The sequence below is a fragment of the Echinops telfairi genome, unplaced genomic scaffold, assembly GCF_000313985.2.
Source record: "Echinops telfairi isolate 266 unplaced genomic scaffold, ASM31398v2 ScPeMD7_7457;HRSCAF=8495, whole genome shotgun sequence".
Classification (NCBI taxonomy): domain Eukaryota; kingdom Metazoa; phylum Chordata; class Mammalia; order Afrosoricida; family Tenrecidae; genus Echinops; species Echinops telfairi.
This window is the reverse complement of record NW_022111357.1, coordinates 33,489,479-33,502,221: the sequence shown is the minus strand read 5'-3', so window position 1 is coordinate 33,502,221 and position 12,743 is coordinate 33,489,479. Positions and strand designations below refer to the sequence as shown.

At 50.9% G+C, this 12,743-nt stretch overlaps 1 protein-coding gene across 1 annotated transcript in view; it reads right to left on the bottom strand.

Annotated features, from left to right (window-relative positions):
• The window catches only part of LOC101639962 (peroxisome proliferator-activated receptor gamma coactivator-related protein 1-like), a 27,913-nt gene extending 16,793 nt beyond the window's left edge, over positions 1-11,120 (bottom strand). Inside the window, 1 exon segment of the mRNA XM_045299200.1 lies at positions 10,985-11,120. Within this exon segment, the coding sequence (XP_045155135.1) occupies positions 10,985-11,120 (136 nt within the window).
• Between the last annotated feature and the right edge of the window lie 1,623 nt (positions 11,121-12,743).

Sequence of the window (12,743 nt, the reverse complement as noted above, 5' to 3'; positions counted from 1 at the left end):
TTACAGCCGTGGCTTCCACAGCAATGGCATCCTCCCTCTGCAGTCTTGTTCTCTTCTGGACCAGCTGACCGCTCTGGGACCAGGGGCGTAGGACCCGAGACAGGCGATGGAGGAAGCTCCACTACACCCTCCTTGAGAAAATCGGACCCTCCATGAATAGCTTGGTGGTAAGAACTTTGGACAAGCCCGTGGGCCACTGCGCTGTGGAACAGACTTGAATGGGGACCCCTGGCACGCCCACTTGCTACAGACTGGACTCCTCCACTAGCAAGATCTGCCAATATCTAGGTAACAGCAAGGGCCTAGTACCTTTCCTAGGAATTCAACTCAAGCATTGAACAGATTCAGATCCTTGATTTCTTGATCTTCTGCTACATGCATTATCTTAATCTTTTGTTCACATCTGTTATCTGGCTTTCTGTACAAGACAGCCATTTGAGGTGGGAGTTATTATTGTTTCCACTTTATAGATATAGGAATTGACACTCAGAGATCTTGCTTGTGGTTATGTGGCCAAGAAGGGGCAAACACCAGAACCCAAGGAATAGCAATTATGTGCACAAGCTGCAAAGTTTCAAATCCTGATGATTTCATCTATTAGCTGAGTGATTGTGATAGGTAGGTTTATTGTGCCAATCTGGCCAATAGGAACATGTGGGATTAATCAGGTCACAGTTTGATTGGAGGGCAAAGAGATAAATGGCTTTGCAAGGCCCACCCCCCTCGCTCTTGCTCTCTGGTTATCAGAGCATGCTGGAGCATGCTGGAGTGTGCGTGCTGCTGCTGCTATAGCTAGGTGTCTGCCTCAACCTGTGAGCTACATTACCTGTCGGCCAGGCCAATCTGTGGACTGTGTTGCTATAACTTGAGGCTCCTTTGAGACCTACTTTGCCATGCTGCTGGTGTGTACATCGCTTGAATTTGAGGCTGGTGGATTCCGTCGCCTTGCATTGCTTGCATTAGATAGTCCATCCACACCTGCTTCCCTAAGCTCCTGAGATACTGAGTGTTGGTGACCCACCCTGCTGCTTGCTGCCTGTGGGCAGACTCTGCCTGCCTTGCCCTAGGGAGGACTCTGCTGTCTGCTTCCTTGACCTTGGACCCAGCATTCCACATGAGTTGAAGGACTTCCAGTATATTAACTGTTCCATGGAAGTGTGGAAGTGAGTTGAACTGAACCCTCTGTACTGCTGTGTGGACTAGTTAGCTCTTATATTCCTTCCTGCTGTATAAATCTATCTATCTATCTATCTATCTATCTATCTATCTATCTATCTATCTATCTATCTATCTATCTGCCATCTATAATCATAAGTGTCCTGGTTTTGTTTCTCTAGAGAACCCTGCCTAGCACAGTGATTTTGACCCAGATGGAGGCCAGCTGCTGGCCAAGGTGTGGTCTCTGGAGGCCTGCATCTGCTCTTTGTTGTACGACTTAAGACACTTGTGTTACTCTTTCACCCCAAATCCCCAGAGACGGTTCACAAAGCCACCAGTAGCATAGCCTGGTTGCCTTCACAACCTCCACGTGACCCCATGCTTCTTAGGACTGTAACTCCACTTTTTGTGTACCAATGCCTTCGCCTAAGCCACTCCCACTGCCAGCACTTCCAGGCTGACTCACAGCAACCTGACAGCGAATTCCCGAGGCTGTTTATTTTTATGGGAGCCGAGAGTCTCATCTTTCTCCTGCAGAGCAGCTGCTGGGTTTGAACAGAAGAATCCCTATTCTCTGATGCCGGAGGTGGGGGTGGGGGGGCGGGGGCCTATTAGCCCTACCTTTGAGCTTTGAGCTTTTGCTTATGAGAGCAGACCATTGTGTGTCCCACCAAGAGTTCATAGGGGTCTGGTGTTTGCAAGGGAAGGCAGTTTTAAGCAATACACCACGTGGTCACTTACGAAAAAGCCCCTCTAAGGACCCTGGCTCTTGCTCACCTGCCATCCAGGGTGCCTGGACCGATGCCTTCACCAGAGGCTGAGCGTGAGTGTGAAGTTGGCAGCGTCAGGCCTGGTGTCTGATCTGGGTAGGTATGAGCCTGGGATACACTTCCTGTGCCCAGCAGAGCCCACCTCTCTCCTCAGGCTGTCAGACTCAGCGTCCCTCCTCCGCTCTAGGAAGCACAGCAGGAGGGCTACAGGATGCACCCTCTTTGGCATCTCTTTCCCCAGTGGCTCTGTTTTGGCCCTTGACATGTTGTTGGGCGCCAGAGCAACTCCACACGGTGAAGAAGAACTGCCTGGTTTCTTGGCGATAATCTTTACAGAAGCAGCTCTTCAGACCTTGCTCCTGGAGCAGCTGGCTGGGTTTGAACTACCAACCTTCCTTCCAGTGAGCAGCCGCTGAGCACATACTTGTTTGCATCACGGGGTTCCTTTTCATGGCTGGTCAGACTCTTCTCATTGGCCCCAGCCCTGGGGAGGAACTTCAGCCACGCTCATGAGCCTGCGCGCCGCCCTGCCCTCCTGATTGGGTGTTGGAGACATCTTTCCTGTAGAGAGAGCACAGCGGCTTGTTCTTCCTTAGTACACTGCCATTCTGCTGACTTTGAAGGGTGGCATGGCCTGTCCTTGGCCCAAGGTCTGTGGGTGGTGGTGGGTGGGCCGAGCAGCTCCCTCTGGCACTCCCAGCCCATTAGACTCTGTCCCTGTGATGCTGGCTAATGGTGATGATACGGGATGCTCTTTTGTCTACTTTCTCTGCTCCTCCCCATCGCTGCAAGCATGGAGTTGTGTCTTGCAAATCCCCCAATTTTATAAATACCAATTCTTCCTCTGCCAGGTTGGCTCTCCCGTTCTCTGACTCATGCTCAGAAGAGCCCAGTGTCCTGTGTAATGTCAACTGAGAAATTACATAAGCATTGAGGGGATGCTGCCAGCTTGAAGTTGAAGGTGTCTTTTCCACACTGCAAATTGAAGACTTGACTAGTCTAGTCATCCATCCAGGAGCCCTGGCTGGGTAGTGGGTTCCCAGTTGGGCTGCTAACTGTAAGGTCAGCTGTTTGAATCCACCAGCCACTCCATAAGAGAACAAGGAGGCTTTCTGTTCCTGTAAAAATGTACAGCCTTGGGAGCCCAAAGGGGCAGTTCTGCTCTATTCTGTAGGGCCCCTAGGAGTTGGAATTGACTTGACGGCAGGTTGTTGTTGTTTGCTACCCATCCATATAACTATCCATCCATCTGGTCTAGCCGCCCACCCATTCAGCCATCCACCCCTCCACCCATCCATCTATCAACCCATCCATTGTCTGAACTAACATGTACTAAGGACCCCATGTTCCAAGCACTCCACTCGGTCGGGCTGAGGATACAGAAACAAGTAAGAGATAGATAGCCCCGGCCCTGAAGCAGCCCACAGCTAAGCAGGCCATTACCACACGGAATTCTATGGGGTGCAAAAGGAGAGGACACGGAAGGAACAGCTACCCCCGCTGGAGTTGAGGAGAGCTTCTGGCCGGCCTGACTCCAGGGGAAGTGAAGAGAGAAGCAGCAGTGGTTGATGTGCACGGAGGGAAGGTGGTCTCGGCTGAGGGCAAAGTATGTGCTAGGACAGGTGCTGAAGTGTGGAGTCACCGTGCTGCAGTCATTGAAACAGGGCTGTGGTCTAATGGGAGGGTGGTGGCCTAGCAGTCTCTAGGGGGGTGGGGGGTTGGCATGTCCTTCCAGGCTGATCTATCAGGGATGCTAATGGCATTTTCCCTCAGAAGAATCTTCACCTGCTTTTGGTTTGCTCAGGAAAAATCAACTTCTTCTTGTGTTATCATGGTGTGGTAGCTGCATAATTTCATGCCAACCTGATAGAGTAAAGGGTGGAGTTTAACCTGTGAATCAGGTCACAGCCTGATGATGCCTCCTGGTGGGTGTGACCTTTTCATGAGGATTCTGGGAACTTCCTCTCTTTCTCCCTGGAGGCCACACTCTCTCTCTCTGCTTTACCTTCCTGTTGAGGAGCCACATGGAGTGCCACTGCTGAGATGCTTCCACCGCCACTGGATCCACAAGACTTTTCACTCACCGGCCTGTACTATTCCTGCATTCAGCATCATTGCTTGTGCTGTGTGAGTCTGAAGAGGAATTTATGGACTAGTATTGGACATAATGGGCTAATATCGGACTTATGGCCTTGATCTGGACTGGGCTGGGGTGTTTTCTCAATATTCAACTGCTCTTCGATATAGAGCTCTTCTCTTACACACGTATGAGTATTCTTGGATTTGTTTCTCTAGTTAACCCGGTCTAACACACATGGTGACCCAGAGAGGGTCAGCATCCTCCCCAAGGCCCCATGCCCTTTTCCAGTAGGTCTTTGGAATCCCAGTCTAACCTTGGCTCTAGGCCTAGCTCAATTCCAGGCTGCTCATGTGTCCAGAGAGCCCTCTCCTTGCCTGTTGCTTGCCTGGAGGAAGCAGTAGGGGCTGTTGAGTAGATCTGGCTCATGGGGCAGTCAGAACTCTACCGGCTTTTCCCAATGTGTCTTACTCTGGAGCTTCACCAAAACCTCTTCTGCACCACGTGGACCCCCACTGAGGCACAAACGGTGGTTGTGCGTGAATGAAGAGCACTGACCAGGAATTGTCCCGGGGTCTCCGGTCTGATAGGCAAGATTCTACCAATGAACTGCCAGTGCCTAATAACCACAAATGTTAATGAATTAATTTAACCCTTATGATAACTCTAGGAAATAGGGACTATGGTTACCCCCATTTTATAGCTACATAAAGAGAGGCAGATGGAGCTTACATATGTTGCTCGCTGTCATATTTCGGTTTCCCACTCGATACATCCATCACTATGCACACAACACCCAATGATCACTCCAGCCTCAACATGCAGGTCCCAATAAGCCAAGTCTCCAGCCCCCACCTCCCCACTGTGGGGATGGAGTGGAGAATACACTCCAGGAGGCCCTATGCGCCCTGACCCCCGTCTCCCCTGCCATTGGCCCTCTCCTTCAACCACACCTTAAGGCCCACTTTGATCCAAAGTGTGTCTTCCTCCACCACATTCTCTTTCCAGACGTACTGAGATCTTTCTTTCAACTGGCGATGACTTTTGGGGGGATGAACACCACCCTTCTGTCCTTCACCGTTTTCCCCTGTAAAATGAGGCTCCCGGTCCAGAGTTGGTGGGGTTGTCTGGGGATGAAATAACACGTGTAAAGTATGGGCGCTTCGGCAGAAGGCCATGCAGGCCCAGAGGATGTACTCAGGAGAGCCTGGCTCCCACTTTTCCAGCTTCCCCTCTTGGCTAGGAAGTCCCCCACTGGTAGGGACCCCGCCAAGGTCCTACTGGGCTCCCTGTGGCTCTTCTGCACCCAACTGGTCTGGCTGTCATGTTGTCACATTCAGGGGGAGGGGAGTGTCCTGTCCGATCTCGCTCATGGGCGGCCTTGCAGACAGCTCAAAACGCCAAACTCCAAGTCCATTGCATCCAGCCAGCGCCAGTCCGTGGTATGGCAGACTAGAACTTGGCTTCAGCAGACCACCAGGCCACCAGGGGGGTTCCAGTGACCGATTTGGATGAGTGGCCAGGGGCACCTCCTTTTCCAGCTCCCTGAGGGCTCTTGCTCAGGATGGGCAATGCTGGGGAAAGGGTTTCCATGGGCGTCCTGTGTCTCCTGAGGGAGCGGGTGGCTGCTGCACTCTTTGCTCCGGCTCCTCCAGATGAGCAAGGAAGCTGCCCAACATCCAACTTGGCCGTTCACTGCCCTGCTGCTGGGCATGGCTGGAGCTGGGCGGCCTCACAGACCCACAGCCCCGGCAGGGCAGTTTCGAGCACCGTCTAACCCTCAGCCCCTGTTCCAGCAGGCAATGGCAAGATGCCTGCCCCCCTCCCCCATTTCCACAGAGAAAATGTAGAATTCGGGGGTTTTGAGAGCTCGTCTGGGGCTCCAGGTGTGGTTACTGTTGGAACAGGAAAGCCTGAGATCAAGGGGGAAAGGGCCGGTCACACTGCTCATCTCTGTGGATAGACAGTGGCCCGTGACCACCCCTCACCCAGCTCCCAAGGCTTAGGGAATCCCATGTCATGATGGAAATAGATGTTTGGGGAGGGGAGGTGGCAGTGACTGGAACTCGGGAGCAGGTGAGGTCCTTGGTCGGAAGCCAAACCTGGCCAAGAGGCCTGTCCTCAGAGGCTTGTCTAATCCACATGACCAAGCAACCCATAAGGCAGTGGCCCAGGCCAGAGTCGGAGACTCACTTCCTGTTTTCCTCATTAGCCATGCTATGGGCCTTGCCTCTCCTTCCCGGTAGATACCTTGGGCCTCTCTAGCTCCCTGGGCCTCTTTGGGAGACAGGGACGCCCCCGCCCCCGCCCCAACCCCTGCAAGGCCTCCAGCTGGCCTCCAACTGGCTGCTGCCTAGCCTGCACAAGCCTCAGTCACCTGGTCTGTAAAATGGACACACACACACACACACACACACACACACACACACACGGCTGCTGAAACCTAAATGCAAAGCAGCACATGCCCAGCACACAGTGAAGTGCACGGGGCAGCCTGGCAAAGACCGTGGGGAGCCACCCACCTTCTCTCTTGGAGAGCTGCGTGCAGGCTGCTGGAGAGGCAAGTTCAGAGGGCGGCCATTGCTCTTAGCAGCACGTCTTCCCTGTTCAGCCCCAGAGGCTGCCAGGGGCAGTTGAGGCCGGGGCCTTGGGGTGGGGTGGCCAAGCAGGTGCAACGGCTTGTTTATTGTCCCCTGCCTGGAACACAGTGGTCTCTGTGCCGGACCATATATCTCAGTGGACATCTTTGCTGAGATTTATCACCCTGCTCCTGCTGGCTGTGGCCTGTGGGAAGGTAAAAAATGTCCTTTTTGAGGCAATAAAATATAAAACGGAGCCCAATTTCTCTCCAGGGTGGAGTCATTAAGTTTGACAATAGCTGAGGAGTGTGCAGCTGGGAAGGGTGGGTCGACGGGCCTGGGGTGAAGGGTAACTCTTACAAGTGGGAGATATCGTGAGTCACCACGGTGGGCCTGGAAGGGGCCCCTGACCAGTGATGCCAGCCCACAGACTCGATGGCAGCGAGTTTGACTTTGTTTTGAGCTTTGAGGTCTCCATGCCTTCTGATCTTGACATTGACCTAGACCAGCCCCTGGCAGGGAGAGCCGAGAAGGCTCCCTATTTGCCTTCACTGGCACATTGCAGAGGGTGTAATAACCACTGCTCAAGTCCACGGAAGTGTGGTGTGTGAAAGGAGTTTGGATCTCATCCAGGGAGCACCAGGGAGCCACGTTTTCAGGCTATACGAGGGAGCTTCGAAAAGTTCAAGGGAACGTGGAATGAAAAAGATAATGGGGTTTTCTTGGGAACGTTTGAAGCCCCCTCCTATGTGTGCGTCTTTATATTTTTTGAGAGGTAACTTACAGAGCGAGGTGTACAAATCTTCAATGCAAAGCTTGATTTTTTTCCCATATGTACACATGCCTAGAACAGCCAGTCAGAACAAGACCCAGAGAGCATATGTAGGCAGACAGGGGGCTGACTGGGGGTGTGACTGGCTCATGGTTACGTGCAACCAAAGTGTTGCCCAGTCTATTTATTTCCTACCTGGGTTGACCAACAAGGAGCCCTGGTGGCATAGTGTTGGGCTGCAATCTGCAAGGTCAACAGTTTGAAACTACCAGCCGGTGCTTCCGACGTCCATGAACGGTTACTGTCTCAGAAACTCACAGGGGCAATTCTACCCTGTCTAATAGGGTCGCTATGAGTTGGCATTGACTGGATGGCAGGGAGTGTGGTTTGGGAGTTTTAGATTTACCTCATACTAGCCTCCTGCCATATTTATTTGATTATTTCCTTTTACCTTCTTTCCCCCAAACATATAGAAGTCAAAGACACGATGATGCGTTCACCCCAAATACTTCAGCACCCGTCTCCTAAGGTCAAGGACATTCTCCGATATAACCATGATGTCATTATCACACGTATGATAGTTACATAATTTCATGTCAACTTGATAAATAGAGTGAAGGGGTGGAGGTTACCTTGTCACATCAGGTCACAGCCTGATGATGCTTTCTGGTGGGCATGGCCTTCTCATGAGGATTCTGGGAACTTCCTCTCTTTCTCCCTGGAGGGGGGCCACACTCTCTACCTCACCTTCCTGTTGAGGAACCATGTGGGTGGAGACCCTCCCCAGCTCTAAGATGCTTCCCTGCCACTGGATCCATAAGACTTCCACTCACTGGCCTGTGATCTTCCTGCATTCAGCATTATTGGATGTGCTGCGTGAGTCTAAAGAGGAATTCATGGACTAGTATTGGACATATGGGCTAATATCAGAATTATGGGCTGGATCTGGACTGGGCTGTTTTCTGAATATACAATTGCTCTTTGATATAAAGCTCTCTCTTACACACATATGAGTGTCCCTAGATTTGTTTCTCCAGTCAATCCAGACTAACACAACACCCAAGTTACATTTCAATAGAGTTGTAGCAGTATCATCTAGCACAGCCCATTCGCTGTCCAGGTTCGAGATGCCCTGCCAGCTGCTTTATGAATTGTTTGAGATCTGGGTTCTAGCTCGGATCGTCCCAGCAGATGGTCCACCTCTGAGGTTTCAGGCCCCGTGCAGCAGTTAGCTGCGCCTTTAGTTAAACACGTGGTGAATATGGTAGTGTAAGGGACTTCAGTACTCAGTTGAGACAGCCTGTACTTTGCTCCTTCTTGGTCCTAATCCTGCAATTCCTCTAGGATTCATGATGAACTGGTAGATTGTTGGTGTCTCCCGTTAGAAGTTCAGATGAGCCCGGAAGAGCAGGACTCAGATCACAGTCCCTGAAACTGGAGTGGCGGAGGGGACACTCCACCTCCAAGCACAGAGCGCCATCTGAGAGGCAGGTGGCTTGTCTCCTAGGTGAAATTGCTCCAGAAGACCCCTGCCCCCAAGTCCTGTCTATACAATTCTCTCTTACCTGCTGCTCAAGGAGACCGATTTTGATGGACTCAGCCCGGTCTATCTTCCAGGGTGTTGTTATTATGTGCCATCAAGCCAGTTCTGACTCACAGCGACCCTGTGTACCACACAAGGGAGCAATGCCCAGTCGTGCACCATCCTCACAAGCGCTGTCATGTTTGAGCCCTTGTTGCCCCCACTGTGTCCGTCCAGCTCATGAAAGCGCGTCCTCTTTTTCACTGTCCTACTTAGCTTTATGTCTTGTGAGAAGAAGAGAGACAAAGTCTCACCATCTTCTCCTCTAAGGAGCACTCTGGCTCTACTTTTTCCAAGACGGATTTGTTTGTCCTTTTGGCAGTCCATGGTACGTTCAATATTCTTCCCTGGCACCATGATTCTCGAAATGGTTGGATGTTGACTAGTTCTTTTTTAGATAATGACTCGATGTATTCCTCCCATTTGTGTTTGATGCTTCCTGTGTCATTCAATACTTCACCCATAGAATCCTTTAGTAATATAACTGGAGGCTTGGTTTTTTCCCCTTCAGTTCTTTTACCTCGAGGCATGCTGAATGTGTTCTTCCTTAAAAACAAACTCACTGCTATAGAGTTGATTCTGACTCTTAGGGACCCGATAACTCTTCACGGGAGTAGAAAGTTTATCTTTCTGTGCAGAGCGGCTGGTGGTTTCAAACTACTGGCCTTGCAGTTAGCAGCCCAACACCTACCCCACTAGGCTATCAGGGGCTCTTGACCTAGCACTCAGACTCACTGGCATGGAGTCAATTCTGAGCCTACAGAACAGGATAGAACCGGTCCTGTGGGTTTAGTACTCAACAAAGAGTCTCGCTCTCCCTCTGCCCCTGTCTCATGAACGACCATACGGTGACAGGCTGCCAGAATCAACCCACGTTGCTTGAACAAGGATTAGACAGGTTGGAATTCTAAGTGCCAGCTTAGGAGGAGCTAGGCTAAGTTCAGATCTCTGCTTCACCTCTTCTCTGCTGAGTGACTTTGAGAAAGTGGCTTCCCTTCCCTGTGCCTTGGCTGTCATATCTGCATATTGTGATCATCTGCTGTGTTGGGGGATTATGCCAATCAAATGAATTAATATGCACAAAGGACTTAGAACAGAAGGTGGCTGGGTTGCAAGCCACTGCGCATACTTTAGTGATTTTTGTCACATTGTTATTCTGGATGTCTGTGGATCAAAGCTGTTCTTGCCACGCACTTTTCCACGAGCCTCCTGGGCAGCATGATTCCATCTGCAATTGGGAAACCTGCCAGATCTGGATCTCTGTAGTGAGATTACCCCTCTAGGCTGAGGCGGGGGTTGCAATGTTTGGGGGAAGTTGCACTGAAATAGGAGTCAGGAAACCTAGACTGGAGTCCTGGCTTTGCCACTAACGCGCTGGGTGATCTAGGACCAGTAATGGCCCCTCTAGGGCCCCAAACCCCTCCTGTCCTCCATCCCTCCTTCCCCGCTCCTGCCTTCCACTTTCCTGCTCTCTTTCAATTGTTGATTTGAAGTTTTCTCCCCTCTCATTCCATCCCCACCCCACCCCCCACTTATTAGTTTGGGACTGTAACAAACCAACTAAAATGTTTGATTCTCTTTTAATTGCCCTAGGAATTAAACTCACATTTAAGTTATCATTGTCATCTACCATTTGTCCTAATTCTTCACCCCAACAATTCCAGGGCCTTAAAATGAGTCAACTTGAGTCCTACCCCCTTTTGATGGGTAGGCTGCTGCCCTGCTGTGGTTTCTCCTTTGTTCCTGTTGAACCCCATCAATTAGACCTGTTAAACGGTCCGATGTTCGCTTCCATTCATGTGGGGTTTCCCCCATTCTCTTCGTCTCACGCTTATTTTTTGGATCTCAGACCTTCCTGCTGGGACCATGCTGCTTTGTCCCGAAGTCCGTGTCTCAGCACTTCCTGCAGTGGGGATGCTGGCGGCAAGCTCAGTTGTTGCCAGTCTGGACACGTCCTTAGTTTGCGCTTGTTCTTGAAAAAGCGTTTCCGAGTTTATAACATTTTCTCAGTGACAGCTATTTTTTTTTTTAGCTCTTTGAAGGTGCCGTTCTGCCGTCTTCTTGGCGCCCATGGCTTCTGTGAGGACTCGGCCGCCACTCTGGCGTCTCGGGCAATCTCCCTCTCATCTCTGGCCGCTTTGAAGATCTCACCCTTGTCAGCGATGTTCTGTAGTTCCACCATGGCACGTTTAGATGAAGATGTCTTTTTACTTCTTCTTCTTTCTTTTACTTATTCTTTTTGGGATTCATTGAGCTTTCTGAATTGGAGACTTTCATCAGTTCTGGAAAACCCTGAACCATTATCTCTTTGAATTTGAACCTCTGCTCTTCTGGCTAATACCTCCTTCCAGAACTCTGATTGGATACATTCAGATCTTTTCATTTTCTCCCCCACGCTTTTTCATCGCTTTGCTATTTTCTTTGTCTCTCTCTGTGCCTTCTGAGAAATGTCTCCTTATCTCTTTTGAAGTTCACTAATTTCTTATCTCGAGTTCACTGGTTTTCTTCTCAGCTACATCTTTTCTATTTAATTCATGGGACGAGCCTCTACATTTCCATGATTCTGCCTCTGATGTCTAGATATGTGGGTTCTTCCTCATGGTCTAAGATTCCTTCATCATATGCTTGACACACACACACATCCAGTTTACTTGTACGTGGTTGTGGTCTGTTGCCACGGCACCCACCTCCTGGACACCCAAGCCTGCGCCCTTCTGGTAGCAGCTCACCAGGCCCGTCTTCCCAGGTGCCTCTGGGTAGGTTTGAACCACCAGCTCAGAGTTGGGTGTTGAGTGCTAGACTGTTGGTGCCACCCAGGTACTCCTCAGCACAATGGGGTCCCAAGAGTTCATGGGGATACGGGATGGAAAGAGGATGACATTTCCCCATGAGTGTTCGGAAGCTCCCTCGTCTAGTGTCTATCTGATCGTTCCTAGTGTTTGCAGCAGCCTTGGCAGGCCTGATTCCACGTTGTCTCAGCAGACTCTTAGTTGCTTTCATCCTTGTGGGCTTTAGGGGGTTCTTTGGGGTTTTTTCAATGTGCCCTGGCACCTTTTTGGTGGGAATTATTGGTGGCCTGGGTTTAGTGGGTGGTTCTTCAGTGACGTTCGCTGCTGCCTGGTACCTAGAGCACCCTCAACATTGGCCGATTTTCTGCTTGTGAGTTATTTTTATTTTTTAGTGGTGGTGGTGGTTGGAGGATCGGGGGTGGTGGTTGGAGGGGGGGGGTGAACAGCAGGAGGAGTAGAATGAGCTTTGGCCCCAAACCTACAAGAGGGTGAACTTGGCGTTAAGAGTTTTGTTGTTTCCCCTTCTGCTGCAGCCCCGCAGTGTTTCTCAGCTCCTTGGGCAACCTGCGTCTCCCACTTGGCCCTGCACATGGTCCCCCGCCTCCTCCCGTAGGGTTTGGGCAGCCAGGCTTTGGCTTGGTCAGGTGCCTCCAAAGAAATACTAACGTTCCTGTGAGTTCACTGGCTTTCCAGGAGTTGTAGCGCTTGACCTTCTTGGCCTCTGGAGGGTCTTCTTTTAGAGATCCTGGTGGCGCTGGTGGGTAAGCGTTGGACCGTTAACCAAGGTTGGTGGTTCAAACCTCCTAGCTTCTCCCCGGGAAAAAAAGAGGAGGCTATTTGCTCGCATAAACCTCAGAAACCCTCTCTGGGGTTGATATGGGTCTGAATTGACCGGATGACAGTGGGTTTGGATCGGGGCCGGACATTTTCACTGCTTTCCCACAAGTCCACTTATCCATTAACAATACTCTAGGTAGCTCATCCAGCAATCTTGGTGTGTCCTGTAGGAGGATCCC